The sequence below is a fragment of the Phaseolus vulgaris genome, chromosome 7 (genome assembly GCF_051622355.1).
Source record: "Phaseolus vulgaris cultivar YP4 chromosome 7, ASM5162235v1, whole genome shotgun sequence".
NCBI lineage: Eukaryota > Viridiplantae > Streptophyta > Magnoliopsida > Fabales > Fabaceae > Phaseolus > Phaseolus vulgaris.
The window spans coordinates 20,544,259-20,561,668 of record NC_143504.1 but is presented as its reverse complement, the minus strand read 5'-3'; the positions used below and the strand labels follow the sequence as shown (position 1 = coordinate 20,561,668).

The 17,410-nt window shown below is 30.1% G+C and overlaps 2 protein-coding genes across 9 annotated transcripts; both read right to left on the bottom strand.

Annotated features, from left to right (window-relative positions):
• LOC137816944 (uncharacterized) lies at positions 1–8,510 on the bottom strand. Of its 7 annotated transcripts, none has more exons than XM_068620126.1 (7): positions 8,109–8,510; positions 7,461–7,678; positions 6,020–6,629; positions 4,816–5,182; positions 4,178–4,272; positions 2,460–2,654; positions 1–865 (listed from the first exon to the last, which is right to left on the bottom strand). In XM_068620126.1, the coding sequence occupies exons 1-7, from the start codon at positions 8,310–8,312 to the stop codon at positions 191–193; spliced, it is 2,364 nt and encodes a 787-aa protein (XP_068476227.1). In that variant the 5' UTR covers positions 8,313–8,510; the 3' UTR covers positions 1–190. The 7 variants fall into 7 exon arrangements, with proteins under 7 accessions (XP_068476227.1, XP_068476228.1, XP_068476229.1 ...); XM_068620127.1 differs by having other exon boundaries at positions 4,831–5,182; positions 8,109–8,467; XM_068620128.1 differs by having other exon boundaries at positions 7,242–7,678; positions 8,109–8,413.
• A 1,166-nt stretch (positions 8,511–9,676) lies between these two features.
• Positions 9,677–14,056, bottom strand: LOC137816952 (uncharacterized). Of its 2 annotated transcripts, none has more exons than XM_068620143.2 (7): positions 13,969–14,056; positions 13,644–13,783; positions 12,047–12,270; positions 11,758–11,968; positions 11,553–11,638; positions 11,160–11,245; positions 9,677–10,116 (listed from the first exon to the last, which is right to left on the bottom strand). In XM_068620143.2, exons 2-7 carry the CDS (start codon positions 13,743–13,745, stop codon positions 9,836–9,838), a joined length of 990 nt encoding a protein of 329 aa, XP_068476244.2. In that variant the 5' UTR covers positions 13,746–13,783; positions 13,969–14,056; the 3' UTR covers positions 9,677–9,835. The 2 variants fall into 2 exon arrangements, with proteins under 2 accessions (XP_068476244.2, XP_090161272.1); XM_090305146.1 differs by lacking the exon at positions 9,677–10,116 and adding an exon at positions 10,127–10,629.
• Positions 14,057–17,410: the final 3,354 nt, after the last annotated feature.

The window sequence follows — 17,410 nt, the reverse complement described above, 5'->3', positions numbered from 1 at the left end:
TGTTGTGTATCTAATTCCATTTCAATTTTGATCAATGAGCACCTTGAAAATATAAAACTCATTTAATAAAACAATATCCGATATCACACACTCCACTGCCGTACAATATAGCACATGTCTTTCATATGAACAACAGATCATAAACAACACATATACATTCTGTTATTTACCAGATTAATATTTCTTATTCTTATGGACCACGAATCTTCTCAACAATATGTCTGCTCTTTTCTTCAATGTGACGCCTTTTCTCTTCCAATTTCTCACTCATCTTCTTTCCCAAATCAAACATCCTTTCTCTCCTCCCCATTTTTTTTGGCAGTCCATCTTCCTGCTCAATAGAATGATTTCGACTCTCCATCGGCACACCTCTATGTTCTGACTGAAACTCAGAATTACTCTCCATATTTTGCTCGGTAGTCTCAAGTGGTTTGTCATTTTGTAATGATGATGTCTTAAATTCTTTCAAATCTTTAGTCTTTTGAGGTATGTCATTCTCTAACAATGGTGCATCCGCCTCTTCCAAACTCCTGTTGCTTTCTAATGTTACTGAATCAGAGGAATTTAATGGGAGTGCTAGAGAATCTGATGATTTCCTAGTTTCTTCTTGACTAGATTCAGCACTAGTTGAATTTTGTTGTTTGTGCCCTGAATTATTATTTGAGATTGTATCACCACTGGCTTCAACTCTACCAGAAGGTTGATTATTGGTATAAGTTGAAGTTGAAGTCTCGTTTGTAAATTCTTGGTTAACCCATATGAATGGAGCAACAGTTCGAGGAACCCAATCATCCTTTTCAGCTAACATCCATGGGATGCATACACTTTCACAGTTTGGGAGCACCAAAGTTTCCCGAATTCCTGTCTGCAGGAGCAAAACTAAATTCAGCTTGCAAGCAAAAGCTGCTCTTAACTTTTCTTTAGAGATAAAATGTAAACACATTGTGTCTCTAAAGAGTTATGAAGTTTAAACACATTTCTCAGCCCGTGCCCAAGATAAGGATTGTCATGTCAATATTATGAGAGGAGAAAGGATGTAGCAGAGGAAAAACACCCCGCACACCTCTAAACCAAATTCCAGTGAAAAAAAAAGGAACTTTTGACAAACAATAGTTGGGTAGTAGAAGTTCGCAAAGGAAGTAGGTTAAATAGGAGAGTTAAAAGTGCTCATTAGCTCTGTTTTGTTATCATTTGATAAATTGAGCCTTAGCTCAGTTGTATAAAGGGAAACCCTTTGTGAAAGGAAAAGGTTGGAAGGAAAATCTTCTCCTTAGGTTCTTAGCAATTCAATAAAAACTTTTAAAGAATTCTTTCTTATTTTCTTTCGCTGTTTTGTTTGTCCTTCAATGAGTTTCCTAACAAATAACTATTAAAGGATTTCATGAAGGGGTGACAAGATGTAACAGAGAAGAAAAGTGCTCTGTACTCCTCTAAGCAAACTCCAAAGAAAATATTCACTTCTTAAATTTTGAAAGCAAACATTATCCTCAGTCATAACTAATTGTGGAGGAGTACTACCTTTGGTGGGATCCACCTCCCCGCCCCCATCTAAAAGTTAATTATACATTACAAAATGTTTCTTTTTTGGTGAACTACACCATGCCACTTTATCTAATATAGGTGTCATTTTATTTTCCTATCAAGTGGATGAGTAGTAGTACAAGTATGTCATTATTATTATAAACTTCAAATATAACATGCATCAATATTATTTTCTTCAAGATTACACAAAATTCCAGATTGAAAATATTCATCGTGGAATGAAGATAAAATATAAGTTTAAGTTTTAGATGATAAGCATTGTCACAAGGCCAACAATACTTTATGGTATAGAATGCCAGGTGACTAAGTGCCAGTAAGTTAAGGTTGCAATTACAATAATTTTGTAGTGGATTAGTAGATATTACATGGAAACATTAGAAATGAATGATTGAGAACAAGATTGTAGAATCCCACTTCTTGGTTTGGTCATGTAAGAAGAATAATAGAGTCTGTAATAAGAAGAGTCAGTCATAGAGAAAACCTGATAGGAGGTAGATAGACCAAGGAAAAGTTTATGAAAACCTATTAAACATAAATAAAGACTTTCGTCTAAATGCTGTCATTTGATGTACCAGCCCACCCACTGGTAAAAAGGATTTTGACGTTGTTAGTAGAAGATGTTAATATAACCAGAATTCTATGGCTCCTCACTTCAAAGAAAGGTAGACGCAATGAGAGAACATTTAGCAACTTAAAACGAAGTCCATATGGATTGACAGGTGGAAGAGAAAAAGAGAATTTAACAATCTTTATGTTTAGTTAATGATATCGATGATAAAATATTCCTAAATAATTGAAAAAAAAAATACGTGCAAATGAATAAAATATTTCAAATTTGAAAACATCAAAAAAATGGTAGACGAAGAATACTTCTTTCAATAATTTATAAATCATAATAGAAAGAGAGTCAGTCCTACCTTTAGCCTGTTGACCAGGAATAAAGCAATGTGCGCACTTGTTATCTTACGATCTCCAACAGATGACTCCATGTTGAAATCAATGTCTGGCATTGATGAGAAACCATACCACAATTGATCAGAGGGAGGTGGCTTTATATGCAAGCGCAATGTCCCTCTAAGGGAAGCCACTCTTATTGCCAAGGACAGAGGAACCTTTTGACAAGAAATAATCAGTTACATGAGAACAAAACAATTTTTTGTTTATGAACTGGTGACTAGTTGATTACATAGATATTTGAATCTGACTGTGTGAATACGAAAATACTCAAAGACAACATTTGTTTAAACACTACACATGCAAACACTACGAAAATCCTGGACTTTTCCAGTGGCTTAGTAAATTGTCAAAAATCCAAAAAAGAGTTTAAACGCTACTCATGCAAACAGAAAAAATGAAAGCAAAGAAAACATTCAGAATCAGAGTTAAGAACATTGATCAGTGCATGAATCACATTAATCCTCAAGAAATTGAAAGACAAATCTAACAAAACTCATTATAAGCAAAAGTTAAATTTACTCAACCAAATTTCCTTCTGCATAAGATTGGTGTTTGCTGTTATCTCTCGGTATAAAGTGCCAATTGAAAATGAAAATAGAAAATGTTTTCACACATCTAACGCCCCTAGAGGTTCTACTTTGGTTTTCATTCCTTGTTTTTACTTTTTAATTACAAAACCATCACCTTGTTTTCGATCTTATTCACAAATCTTTCTAAAGGAAATACTGAAAATTAACTTTTTTAGTTTTCTCTATTTCTTGAGCAAATCTTGAAAACAAGCTGACAATTTTATAATTAAAAAGTGCAAAATGAAATGAACACAAAAGTAAACAGGCCCTTAGTGGAAAGGTACATTGGTTTCAGTTGTAACAAAGCCTTTGAAATTCTAAAATATCAAAGAACTATTAATCACATTCTTACGTTATTATAGAAGTTTAATTCTACATTTTATTACCTAAGTTTTTCCAAGCAAATTTTACCATTATGTTTTCAATTTTCGTGCATTTTACCAATCTGTTAAATATATAACAATATATTGATGTGTCCCTAAAACAACGACCTTTTGGAAAACAAAGTCAACTTGTTACCAACAAGATAGAAAATATATAAAAGTTGAAAAACCTGACCGTAAAATGTACGCGGAAAAATCTTATGTGGCAAAATATACAAAAATTGAAAAGTTGATGATAAATTGCACAAAAACAACTTGGATGGCAAAACTTGCAAAATAACAATAGTTGAATGATAAAATTTACAATTAAACAATTAAACAATATCTATAGGAGGCTATGGTCTTCAAACAAATTAGAACCATACTAGAAGATTGCTCACCAAAACATATGATAGCAAGAAATGTAACTTGGTTTAATCATTATTAAGTTAGATATGTGTATAAATCTAATTATTGGCTTGTAAAGTAAAAACTGTCAGAGCTATAAGCATATTTAGGTCATATAACCCTTGAAGTTGCAACTAAGGTCAGGCGAGGGTTGAACACAATTAACGTGGCTCTTCAACAACTAGCCAATCATACTACAAAACCAAGGAGAAGGGAAAGAGAATGCCATTTTACACATCCACACAACATTATCAAAAGAGTAAAACTTCAATAATGAAGATATAGACTGCAAAGCAGTGGAAGAAGCAATTGATGGAATAAATGAAGGAATAAGGGTACCTGTGAAACCTGCTTGGCCACGGACTTTAATATAGATTTCCATCTTGATCCATGATTCAACGAAGGCATAGTGCTCTTAAAGCTCTTAGAAACATCTGCTTAGATAAGAAAAACAAGATACACATCACAATATCAATCTAAATACTCTATAAAACACTACATAGAGATGACAATATTCTCTCCTCCACATTTTGGAAGTTTACTATTTATTATTAAGGAGACAAGCAAAAGTGGATAAATCATTAAGGTAGATCCTTACATAAAGGGAGGGGGGGAGACCTTATGAAAAGCATACAACTTCTATGCATTATTTTAATTTGAAAATCCTTAAACTCATAAAAAGCACCACAGGTGGTGAGGCATAAGATTTGGAAGCCCCAGCCCATAATCTTGATAAGTGTACCTAGTTTATAATCTGTGGAAATTACAGTAAATGAGTAAAACATGGATGTGCTAACAACCTTAGAAAGTTGATATGAACCTAAGTGGCAAATACATTGGACATCCTCTGAGGCAACCAATTAAGTTCGAGATAGATTTCAGGAAATGAGAAAATGAGGTAAATAATTACGCTTGATATGACTCAAAAGAAAAAGTTCATATATAATTGGATTATAGAAGACTCATCATATACTAACCCGAGTTCCAATCACCTTCTTCTTTGTGCTCTTGTAAATCATTCGTTCTTTCCTCAAAATTCAATTGCTCTTCAAAATATTTAAAATCTTCAAGAAGATCTGAAGGGACAGCTCCAGCATTGTTTGGCTGTGGATTTGAGTTTTCTGTCCCTGCATCAAGCTCTAGTTCACGAGGCTCAAGCCTTGTTTCAATCTCTAATAGTGCACCTCCAGAATATTCAATGTCAACTTCTACGGCCCATACTTCACTCATTTCCATAGGAAGAACCCGCATTCCTACAATGCAAGGTGGAACATTCCCAGTATTGATATTGGTACAGATGACTTCACCAATATAACCCGGAGTTCTCATGTTGGACAATGTTTTCTGCAAAAAGGAGAGAAAAAAGGCTCATTTATCTCAGAAGTTTTCAGTTTACAAACAGAAGTAATCAATATTTATCTCATACCAAAACAACTATAAAGGAATGAAGTCCCAATCATAAATATGGAGCAGAGGGGTAAATTATGTTTATAAGAATAACCCTTCCCTCTCTCTATAATACAAAAAATGTTGAAATCAACTAATACTTTCTTCCATTAATTATGTTAAGAAAAAAAACTGTGATAATGGGATAGCTTCCTTTTGAACTGCTTGATAGTTTCATATTTATTTTATGACCTTGGTACTAGAACGGAGTATTCATGACTGAAAGGAATGACAAATATGGTAAAGGACCTTGAGCACACACAATGTGGGTATTTCTCTTTCAACATGATTTATTCATTATCAAAAGTGGTATCATCAAGATTTGAGCCTTAAACCACTTGGTTAAGAGGCACAATTCGCTACTACTTGTGACAACCAATGCTGATTGATAATCTGATATTAAATCAACCATATCAGTTAAAGTGTCAAAATTACTATTTAAGTGACTTAGAAAGTACAGAATCTTATATATTCATCAACCTTTTTAAGCTTCAATTAGTCATGCTTGTACAGGTAAACTTGAGGTTTATGAAATACAAATAATGGAAAGGATTTCATTCAACAAGATAAAAATATCATCTTTCCAACACGAATAAGCCAATATTATCGATTAAAGAAATTAAAATTAATATAGATAGGTCGCTAAAAATTGATACCTAGTCAAAATGATACATTTTTTTTTGCATAACAAACTTACTTCAAACATGTCAAATGTCAAATGGGAAAAGGTTAAACCTGAATCCTTGCTTGCATGGATCTCTTTAATTTCTCATTTCCTTTGGCATCGAAAAAGAGCCGAGAAATCAACAAATTCCAACATAATGTTCCTTCATCAATACCAAACTTCTCATTGTCTACTATGGAATCATTTAGAAGCTTTGATGTTGAAGCAGTCTTAAACAAACCAGTAGCCAAAATTGCATCTTGGCAAGCCCGAAGCTTCTCAGTGGTCTTTTTCCCTTCATTACCTAATTGTGAAGATCGAGTTGATATATTTTCCATACCAACTCGGGAAGTTCTTTTAGAAACCTTTCTCCAAAATTGCTTAACCTTTGAGGAAGAACCATCAGGCTTACTAGCCCTTTCTATCACTTCAACACCTGATCCAACCGATGGTTTCATAAAAGAATGGTATACAGAGTTCAAGGATGTCAGATAACTATGAAACTCATCATCCAACTGGGTAAACCATTTGATTTTTTCTTTTTGATCACATGAAGCCAGATAGAGGGCCTTACACCATGCTTCTTTCTCCCACGAAGTGTCAAGATATATATAAATAGTTTTGTTTCCATTGTATATGACAGAGATTTTGCTTTCCACTTTGATAGGGAACTTCTTTGCCCTGCAAGATTAATCACCGATCAAATTAGAACTTTAAACATCTAGCTTCCTCCATATGTGACCAATATTTATAATAAAAAAATCTTCTTTCCAATACTATTTATTTGTCTTACTAGTTATGATATTCATAATCCAAACTATCATAATCACAAGTTACTTTTTTTATTTTAAGCAGTATGCTTGGCATAAAGGAAATGATATTTCACTATGTCAAAGCAAATACCAGGAAAGCCCTAAAAATAAACCCATCTTTAACATTGTCTAAGCTGTGAATCGTATATAAGTGGAACTGTGACTCTAGCATAATCAATTTATGATCATATTTTCTGCAACTTGTAACACTGCTAAAGAATGACAGAAGTGATTTCCATTGAAAGAAATTTTACATTAGCTTGTACCTAGGCAGTAAGTGAAGTTTAGAAATATATTCACTGTAGTCATTCTTGCCACCTGTTACAAAACTTTGGAACCGGTGATTTTCACTTTCCTACTGTTTAAGTTCATTCATACATACATGCGCAGCTAAGTAAAAAAGTAGTGGTAATAGAAATGGAAAGCACAAGGGAAGTGGTGAGAGACAAAAAAGGAAGGACAAGATGCGCACTAAATTCACCTAACAACAAAGAGCATCTTAGAAAGAGTATGATGCCAGTAGCACTTGCCACAGGGCATAATAAAAATTAGATACTCCTGCCATTTCTTGGGGACTCATGGAACGGCCTTGATAATCATAAGCATAAAAGTCAAAAGCCGGCCACTGGTTACAGCAATGATTACTGTCAATCCATACCAAATAATGCCCCCAATAGAAGATTCCTCCACACCACATTACCATTTTCTTGAAGAAAGTATTGATGCGGACACGGCTTGAACTGAACAGCCCTTGAGTTCAATCGTTGTGTGCAAACCATCAGGTTTTCTAAGAATAAGCGATTGGCCCTTGATTTGTCCATACATCTTAACAGGGGAAACCTCCAAGAGATCACTTTTCTTTTTTTGCTCCCTTGATTGTTTTGTAATTTTTCCAGATTCTAAAACCCAAACCACACCCTGAAAAAAAACTAACAAATTTAAAGTAACAGACGTAATCAATTATCAAATACATAGTTTCCCAGAAACCAATCCTTATCCATACATATAAGCACAGTTGTTCAAACAAAAGGTCATAAATGAGAAACTCCTAAACATTAGAATATAACACAAAACCATACAGATACCCTCGAAATTTCCCACACTTGGTACCAAACTTCCTTTTCCAAAGATTTCAACCATTTTCCTCAGTAATATAATTGCAAAACTAAAGCTTTTTCATTATACACAATTTTAAACATGACACTCTCCCTATGAAATAAGCTAACCTTAAAGGCATTACCATTTCCATTCTGGATTTCACGGTAATAATAAAACCAAGTGAGCGATCGCATTCATTATACTCAGGTTGGCCATTTTCCCCCTGAAGCGAGAATCAATTAATGCTAACCTGCTTTCTAAACGCAAAATCCAGAGACTGTTGGGGATCAAGCAGCTCAGTAGTTAGGGTCTTGGAGGAGAAGTAGGCTTCGTCGTTATTGCTCTTGTGGCGCAACCTTTTCATGATCCATAACAACCCCAGAGCTTCCGCAGCAACAACGGCCAACACCCCGAGACCAAACCCCACCAGAACCAAACCCAAAACAGTAGCCATTTCAGATGACTGAGAAGCAAAGAGAAAATAGGAACTTGTACGCAGAACAGTCTCTTGCAAGCGCGTTGATGTGACAGATACACGTTTACTTATTCACCAGCTATCTATTTTCAAATCTAAGTTACTTTACCTTTTTCAAAAACAAAAATTACATTACAAGAAGAAGACACGTTCCTCGTAAAGTAAAGAAATATCAGCAATTTTAGATTAGATTTAAAGTCAAATTTATACATTATTATTTATTATATTAAAATATTTGAAAATCTAATTTAGGTTACTATAAACAGAAGGTGACCATTTTTAATAATACATTGATTTGGTGGATAGAGTTTATTTATTTTTGTGGTCCTGGTGACCAACTTTAGCAAAGGCTGATTTCAAGTCAATTATTTTAGCTTTATGTCTCCAGAATTCATGGCAATTGATCCTCAATCTTCCAATGTTGGAATGAATGTAGAAGGACAAGTATTTAAAGAAAAAATTATTAAATATGTTTTTTTTTCTTTATTATAATTTGAATTAGTTTTTTTTTTTAAATGAAACTTTGGATTTTTTTAAACTTTACAACTATATTTTGATTTTGTTTTGCAGAATGTGCAAGAACATATGTAGAAATTGACACAGGGAATAAAACAAATTTTTCACGTCGGTGGCGAAGAATTATAGGAGAAAAATGTAAGAATATGGTGGTTGTATATCTCTCTTTCCATTTAAACTAGCCACTTATAAAATGCAGAAAAAAAAATTTGGTCAATCACCTCTACTAAACTTAAACCCTAAACTATTAAATAAAATTTTAATATAAAATAATAAAATATAAATATAAAACATTTTAACATTCTAATCATTTAAAATTCACTTACCATGTAAAAGAACTAACAAAAATTGACTATAATAATTTTTTACTAAAAATATGGAAAAAATTTAAAATTTAGATTTAAAAACAAAATTAAATTTTACTAAAAGTACGAGACTTAAATCCAAGAAAGAAGACTCTCCTATAAAATCCAAGAAAAAAGACTCTACTAAAAGAGATAAGAATGACTCTTTCTTCCTACACCTCAATACATAAATTTTTGTATTTCTAAAAATATTCCTATGTAATATTTGGATTACGTAATTCGAAAGTTTTTTTAAAAATTTGTAATTAATTTTCTAATTAGTTTCTGGATTATATAATCCAAAAGTCATTTTCAACTTTGAGATTATATAATTTGGAAGTCTTTTTTCAAATGTATTTTCGGATTACATAATTTAAAAGTTATTCTATAAAAATATCACACAAAAAAATAAAAATAAAAATATTTTCACGGCAAAAAAAAAAACCTATGAAGATCCAGGAAGAAACAGTTTATAAGAATTAGTTTGCCTAAAATTTGACAATCATATATGAAAGTAACCAACCAAAAAAAAAGTGGCTAAAGAAGAAAAATGACTTCACAAGAAGACCCACTAAACAAAATGTACATTTTATCATGTCTATGTGCATTTGAAACAACATTGAACACACATGAACCAATGTACTAGGTAGTAGTGGGTTGGCATGTGAAGAAGTTGAAGTCATGGTGATCAGCCTTGAGAAGCTTCAACCGCAAGTTTGCAACATTATATAGATCGGACACCAGTTTATTAGAGATGTTTGACCAAATTTTTTTCTGCATTTTATAAGTGGCTAGTCCATATGGAAAGAGAGATATACAACCACCCTCTTCTTTCTTATATTTTTCTCCTATAATTTTTCGCCAACCACCTGAAATATTAGTTTTAATCCCTCTGTCAATTTCTTCATATGTTCTTGCACATTCTGCAAAACAAAATCAATAATATAGTTGTAAAGTTGAAACTAAACACTGCTTCAGCAAAATGGGAAAAGATAATCATCAGGAATGATATCAGGGTCACCCCTTAGACATGATAAATGCATTTCATGCATATATGACACTGGTAGTGTATTGAAGATGAATAAATGTCATGTGAAGCATGTAGAAGAGTGTCATGCATATGTCACACAGATCAATCAATGTGCCAAAAGAAACATATCTAACATATTCATACATACAGAAATTTGAAAAAGATACTTTGAAAATTTATGGAGTTATATACCATTTTTATATGTAATATTCAGAGTGCAGTTGTATGAAAAATATGAATTGTTAATGTACCATCAATCAATAAATTTACTATACTAGTGAATTCAAAAGCACAAATAATATTTTTTTCTTGTGTGAAATACACAGAAAAGTGTAGAAATTAAATCAAAATTAGTTATCTGAACACGTGACAGATGCTAGACATATCTCCAAGGCTCCGTTTGTTTCTAGAAAAGAAAAGAAAATAATTACTGTGAGAAAAGGTGGGGAAATCAAAGCAAAAAATTTTAAAGAACACAGAAATTAAAACATTTTTTTGCATTCAAAACTTTTTGTTTCTAGGAAAGAAAAAGAAAATAAGTACTGTAAGGAAAAGTGGGAAAATCAAACTAACTTTTTTTAAAAACACAGAAATTAAAACATTTTTTGCATTCAAAACTTTCTTCATAGAAAGTTGTATATATATTTATTTAATTAATTAATTTTAATTTATTTTTTTATCTTTTTTATTTTAAATTTAAATTATTATTGTTTTTTATTTAAAATAGAAGTATAATTTAAATATAATCAAAATTATAAAAAAATATATATTATTAAATAACATAATTAATCATATTATATATAATAAATTATAAATATAAATAATAAAAATAAATATATTTTTTAATAATAAAAAAAATAAATTTATATAATAATTATATTAATTATAAAAGAGTAAAGATAAAAATAATAATGTGTAAGTTTTTAATTAATATACCTTGGAAAGACGACAGTGTATGAAAAGTGAGGAAGCTTGACAGGTCCTTTTTACTTTTCTGACATGGTACGGAATAAAGTGGGTACCTATTCATGACGAAACTATGTGAGATTTTCTATCATGGAATCAAATAGAAACTAGAGATTTAACTATAAGTAAATATAAACATCACAAAAAGGTTGAATAAACAAATTGAATATGAACTTTTTAGACACGTGATTATGAAAAATACAGAAGCAAATTTAAGATTTGCTTCACATTTTCCTCATTAATTCTTATTACAGTTAAAAGCAAGGCCAGTTTATCACCAGATGCCCTCCCTTTCAAGTTGTAGAGTTCATCTTCAAGAACAAGAAAAATTTCAAGACAACAAAAACAACGAAGTCTGCTCACCAAGCAACAGCCATCCAACTGATTGGAGAAATATCCGTACTCTTCAATGTCATCAATGCTGGATGGCTTCTAGCTAACTCACCTATCTGAAACAAGAAACATCATCAACAGACATGCAGCATGTTACAGAACATAAAAACACGCCCGTTTGTAGTTTATAAGAAGTTCTTAATACCATACCATACCACTTGAAGTTAGAGGATACCTTTTCAGTAAATGAAACCCTCTGCCAATATGGAGAGGTCTCATTGTACTGTAAGTAAAGTTCACTATCCGCTTGCTCAGAGTTTGAATCCAAAGAAGCAACATCCCATGCTTTGCTAGAATTGTTACTCAGTGTTCTAGATAAATTATCACTTCCACTGTCCTCACTCCAGGAATCATATTCAGCTCCTTCACTATCCTCTCTCCCAAACCTATAAAAGAATAAGATGGCTCACACCATTTTGTTAACATATTTAGTACATAAGCATAACTGTGTTGTTTCTGCATACCTGCTAGAAGCTGCTGCAACAGCTTTACTACTGTAGATTTGGATGGCAGATAAATATGGAACATGATATTGCATCTGAGTGTCGCCACCTTCAAACATCATAGGAGTACCAACACCATATGCACTCCATTCATAATAGCAGTCCCAAAGATCTTTTAGATTGAAGTATTTAACTGTGCCTTTGCCAGGAGGTAGACATTGGCCATTTGGATCACTACAACAGCCCTGAAAAATACACAATAAATGCAATGAAAATTAAGAAAACAAACTAATCAAATAATTGCAATTTCTATGTTTTACTGCAAGATTTCAAGAAATGACATTTTCACCATTTCAGTCAACATTACTAATAAAAACCATTTATACCTGAAACCACCCACCCTTACTTCTAAACAACAACACCACGATCACCACAGCTCGTTGGAGTTATCCCCTCCCTCTCCACCACCCACCTTCAACCAGCACCACCAACCCACTCTTCTATGGAGGTCTTGGTTTTGAAATAAATCTCGCAAGGACAAACTTGGTATTTCATAATTTGTAGGGGTGTATAAATTGAGGTGATCCTTTTTTTCATTGTTGGACGATCCACTTGAAGTCACATGTTCGAAAATTATTTAATGAGGAGGAGACACGTATACAAAAATATTCTAACTTTTGTTTCCTGCATCAATCAATTCTAACTTGCACATGAATTTTTAAAATTCTAGAATATCAGGATTAGAAATCCGAAATTGAAAAATATATTATGAAAAAGGGAATCCGAAATAAATTTTTGTATTCCTTAAATAAAATTCCAGAATAAAATTGGAAAATCAAAATCTGATTCCAAAAAGCAAATCTAAAATAAAATAACACATTATAAAAAAAATTCCAAGAAAAATAATAATCTAGAAACATATTTAAAAAAAAAAACAGAAAACAAAGTAGATAAACATATTCTAAACACTGTTTCAAAAATCCTATTACAAAAGGTTATTCTGAAAAACCTAATTCAAAAAAAATGTTTTGAAAATTTAAATCCATAAATATTTACAAAAATACCAAATCCAAAATATATTTTCAGGTACACCTCACTCTTATTTAAAAACTGGACATTTTTGTCATTTTGTTGGGGTTATTTTTGTCATTTAACTAACTACAATAAAAAAAATTATGTATAATGAAATTCTAAAAATTACATATTTTATAAATATATTTTTAACATATTTAATAATGTAATATTTTTAAAGAAATAGCATAAAGACATTACTCGTAGTGGTTTGGCCCACACTTGATCATGGCTATTTGTATTTTCAGATAAAATTGACCTTGACTCTGAGGGAGACATAAAATCGTTTATGGATAATTAATTTAAACATAAAATAGAATCTCAAACTGAAATTCTCAGTTACTATGATTCAGCATATCTGCATAGATTCAAACAACAACAAAAACTTGAAAAAAAATAAATCATTATCCACTCTTCAACTTTTGACCCGACCAAGAAAGAAGACATAACCAGTGGTTTGCATCCAGAATCAATCACACACACGAGAGAGTAGAGAGAGAAACAGCGTTGAATTGTAAAACTGGGTTAAAAGAATTAAAAGAAATACCTGAAGAGTGAATGAAGGAACATCTGGAGTGACGCATACCAGAAAGCGTTCAAGATTGGTCAGAGCTTTTCCAGAAAAAACCAAAGAAGATGCGGAGGACATAATTTTCCCGAGAAAATTACACGAAATTCTCAGAAACCCTTCGTGAACGAATAGCAGAAACAGAGACGAGTCAGTGGCGAAAAAATTATGAATAAAAACAAAAAGAAAGCTCATAAATTCTCAACTTTGAGTGAGTGCATTACAATGTGAGAGGTGGCATCGACGTCAATAAATGCAATAGAGAAAAAGAAACAAGAAAAGAGGGATAAAGAGACAAACTCACCTATTTTGTGAGGGCGCAAAAGAAACAGAGTGGGGGTTACAAAGAGAGAAAGAAAACAGGTTTTGAGTTTCTTTCCAACTCTTCTTATTATGAGAATCCATTTTTTTTATTCTTTCATGCTATAACTGATATTTGAATGTGGATTTATGCAAAAAGAAATAGATTTTTTTTAAAAAGTTATTAACGATATATTTGAATTTTGAATTTTGAATTTTAAAAATGAAAAAAATAGAATTTTTTTTTAAGTGTGAGTTAGAAATGAATTTTTTTTGAAAGATTATAAACTAATATATTTAATTATGTATTTCTTACTAAAGTATTTTTTTTTCTTAAATGTTAAAAAAAATGGAAGTAGTTTGTGATGAGATTGTGCGATGTCGCTTTGCCGCGTGTGATCAAGAACAGTGTCAGTATTCAGTCTACCTGTTTATAAACCTCACGCTCAATTTGTTTTTTTCAAACTTTTTTTTATTTCGAATTTTATTATTAGTTTTAATTTTGTCTTTCTACTTGGTCACGTGCTTATCACCAGTCTCCCTGTGAACAGAGGGAAAGAAAATAAATAATATATAAGGTGAGAGAACACAGTTGATAAGAAATAAAATTAAATATTTAGTGCTTTGTAATGTAAAATACATGAAAAATAAAACGTAAATATGTTAGATATTTTTTTAATTTGATTCACGTGATAAAAAGTAAGAAAGATAATGAATCATTCAATTTATGATGTTTGTGGTGGAAAGATAATGAAGATATGTTTAATAAAAAGATTATGTAGTTACAAATTTGTGTAATGTCAAATATTGAAATCTGTTTCACTTAATAAAGAATAAAAATGTTTAAATAGAAAAATGACACAACAACAGTTATTAAAAAAGCAAAATTAGTTAATGATCAAATTGTAAAAAAATGTGAATACCAAAATCATTATAAAAATTAATATTTGTTTTATGTATTAATTAATTAATACTAGTATCTCAAACACAGGCACCGCGCGTCCAATTTTTTAAATACTGTCTTCTCTTTGTCATAATATCACATTATAAATATATAATAGTTATAATTTTATTTAATTAATATATAACATAAATTTATAAATGTCATTATAATGTTTATTATATATAGTACAGAAAGACACTTTTGCGCTGTGTATTCGTATTTTTTTTTACTCAACTTTCACATGATAAAAATGAGTCAAAATAAAAAATAAAGTGCAGAAAGTGGTTGAAAAACTATAAACTAAAATAAAAATGTTATAAATAATAAAAACAAAAACAGTTACTACAAAATTAGTCCCTATAACACGAAACACGCCATAATAAGAAAAAGTAATTAATACAACAGTTACTATAATAAAAATATATAAAGATGCGTACACTATTATAATTGTAAAAAATAGTGTCATTTTCATATTTTTTATCAACAAGGGGAAACATATGTTTTATCGTGTTTATATGAGAAAAATACTGCATAAGAAATTAAAAAAGGTTATTTAATAGCTGTTTACATCTTAAATTTATGTTAGTTTTTTTTTTATAAAGTTTTTTGTATTAGATATTATTATGCAAGTTGAGATTAACTGATATTTCAAATAAAAATAATTATATATAATCATATTAATATTTATTTTATATATTAATTAATATTTATTTTTTAAATAATATACATAATGCAGTTCTTATGCAGTAAAGTTTAATGATAAAGACATTGAAGAAAATGTGTACATATAGATAGTGTACGTGATATAAAAGAAGAGTGAAAATATTTTTAATACATACCTATGGAAGAATATTATTATTCAAGTCAATTTAAATTTAAATTTGTCTAAAACTTATAATATTAATTTAAGTTAGTAATTCGGTACAAAATAAAACTTTAGTTTATTATTTTATTTGCATAACAAATACTGTTAATTGTCATATTTTCTATAGGAATCATTTTAATTAAAAAAATTGATTTAATGTTTTAGAGCAAAGTAAGTCACAGTAAGTATAAACGGATGTTTTTATTAGTTAAGTTTAAAAGCTTATAATAATAAAAAAATCACTATTCAAGTTTATTTCATAAAAGCAGTGATCGCTTTTAGTTATTTTATTTTACTTTTTAATGAAATTATGAGTTATTTGTTCATATTTTTAATGTTTGAGTAAGTTTTAGGGATGTTAGCAGAGAGAAGGTAACTAAGGATCAAAATTTTATTTAATGTGAGTTTTTTTTGTTTTTTTTTATTGAAATAATTGTTTGTTGGGTTGTTTGCAAGTCTAGAGTAAGTACTTGCATATAAAATTTAATAGACAAAAATATTATTGTAAAAATATTCTTAAACAATAGCTTTTTTAAAATTTTTAAGCACAATTTTATAATTATATTAACTTGTTTATAGTTTTAACTTATAAACGACGACTATAAACAATAATATAGAAACTAGTTATTTTAGTGATTAACACTTATTTCTTACCTAAAATAATATCATAATATTTTAAAAAAAATATAAGCGATGATTATTATAAGAATCAACCTCTATATTTTTTTGGATTTATATATTTTTTTTAATGATCTCTCTTATATACTAACCGTAGTTAAAATTGTAATTTAGGATCACTATAAACGCTAATTTATAGATAAAATTGGCATCTATAGTGATTCATAATTTCAAAAAGATTTTAAATAAAGATAAAGATTATTTTTAGAAGATATGAACTAGCTTTATAAATTTATATATTGAGATATATAAATATATATTCTATGAAATATTATTGTTGTTTCTATAAAAAGGATCCAAGAAAATCCAACACAAATTTGGAGAGCATCAACACCAAAAACGCTAGAAACTTGCAAGAAAGAACCAGTGAACCACGGAATTGTTATCCAAGAACAATTCTACATAAATCTTGACAAATCTTGACTTAGAAATAAACAAATCAAGTCTAGGTTTTTGTTTTGGATTTTTGACTTTTTTTTTTATTTTTATTAAATTGGGGTCTGTTTAAAAAAAATTACAAATTTAGGCAAGTCGTGCCAAATTGGCACGACTTCATATGCACAAATCGTTCCAATTTGAGACGACTCTTCCATGTCATACTAAAGTCGTGCCAACTTGACACGACTTCTACCATGTCATACTGAAGTCGTGCCAACTTGACACGACTTCTGTCACGTCAAAAATTTTTTTAAAAATTTTATTATTAATATATTGGGTAAAAAGTTATGTAATGTTAAAAATTAATTTGATACATAATTTGAGTGTTAATTTTAAGGAAAAAAAATTGGATATATAATTATTTTTAAATTATTTAATTATTTCAAAATAATTACAAATTATTTGACTTATTTAAAATTTATATAATTATTTTTAAATTATTTAATTATTTCAAAATAATTACAGTAGTTATACCTTTTTATATTTTAATATAAATGACATTAAAAAATAAATAAACAGTTT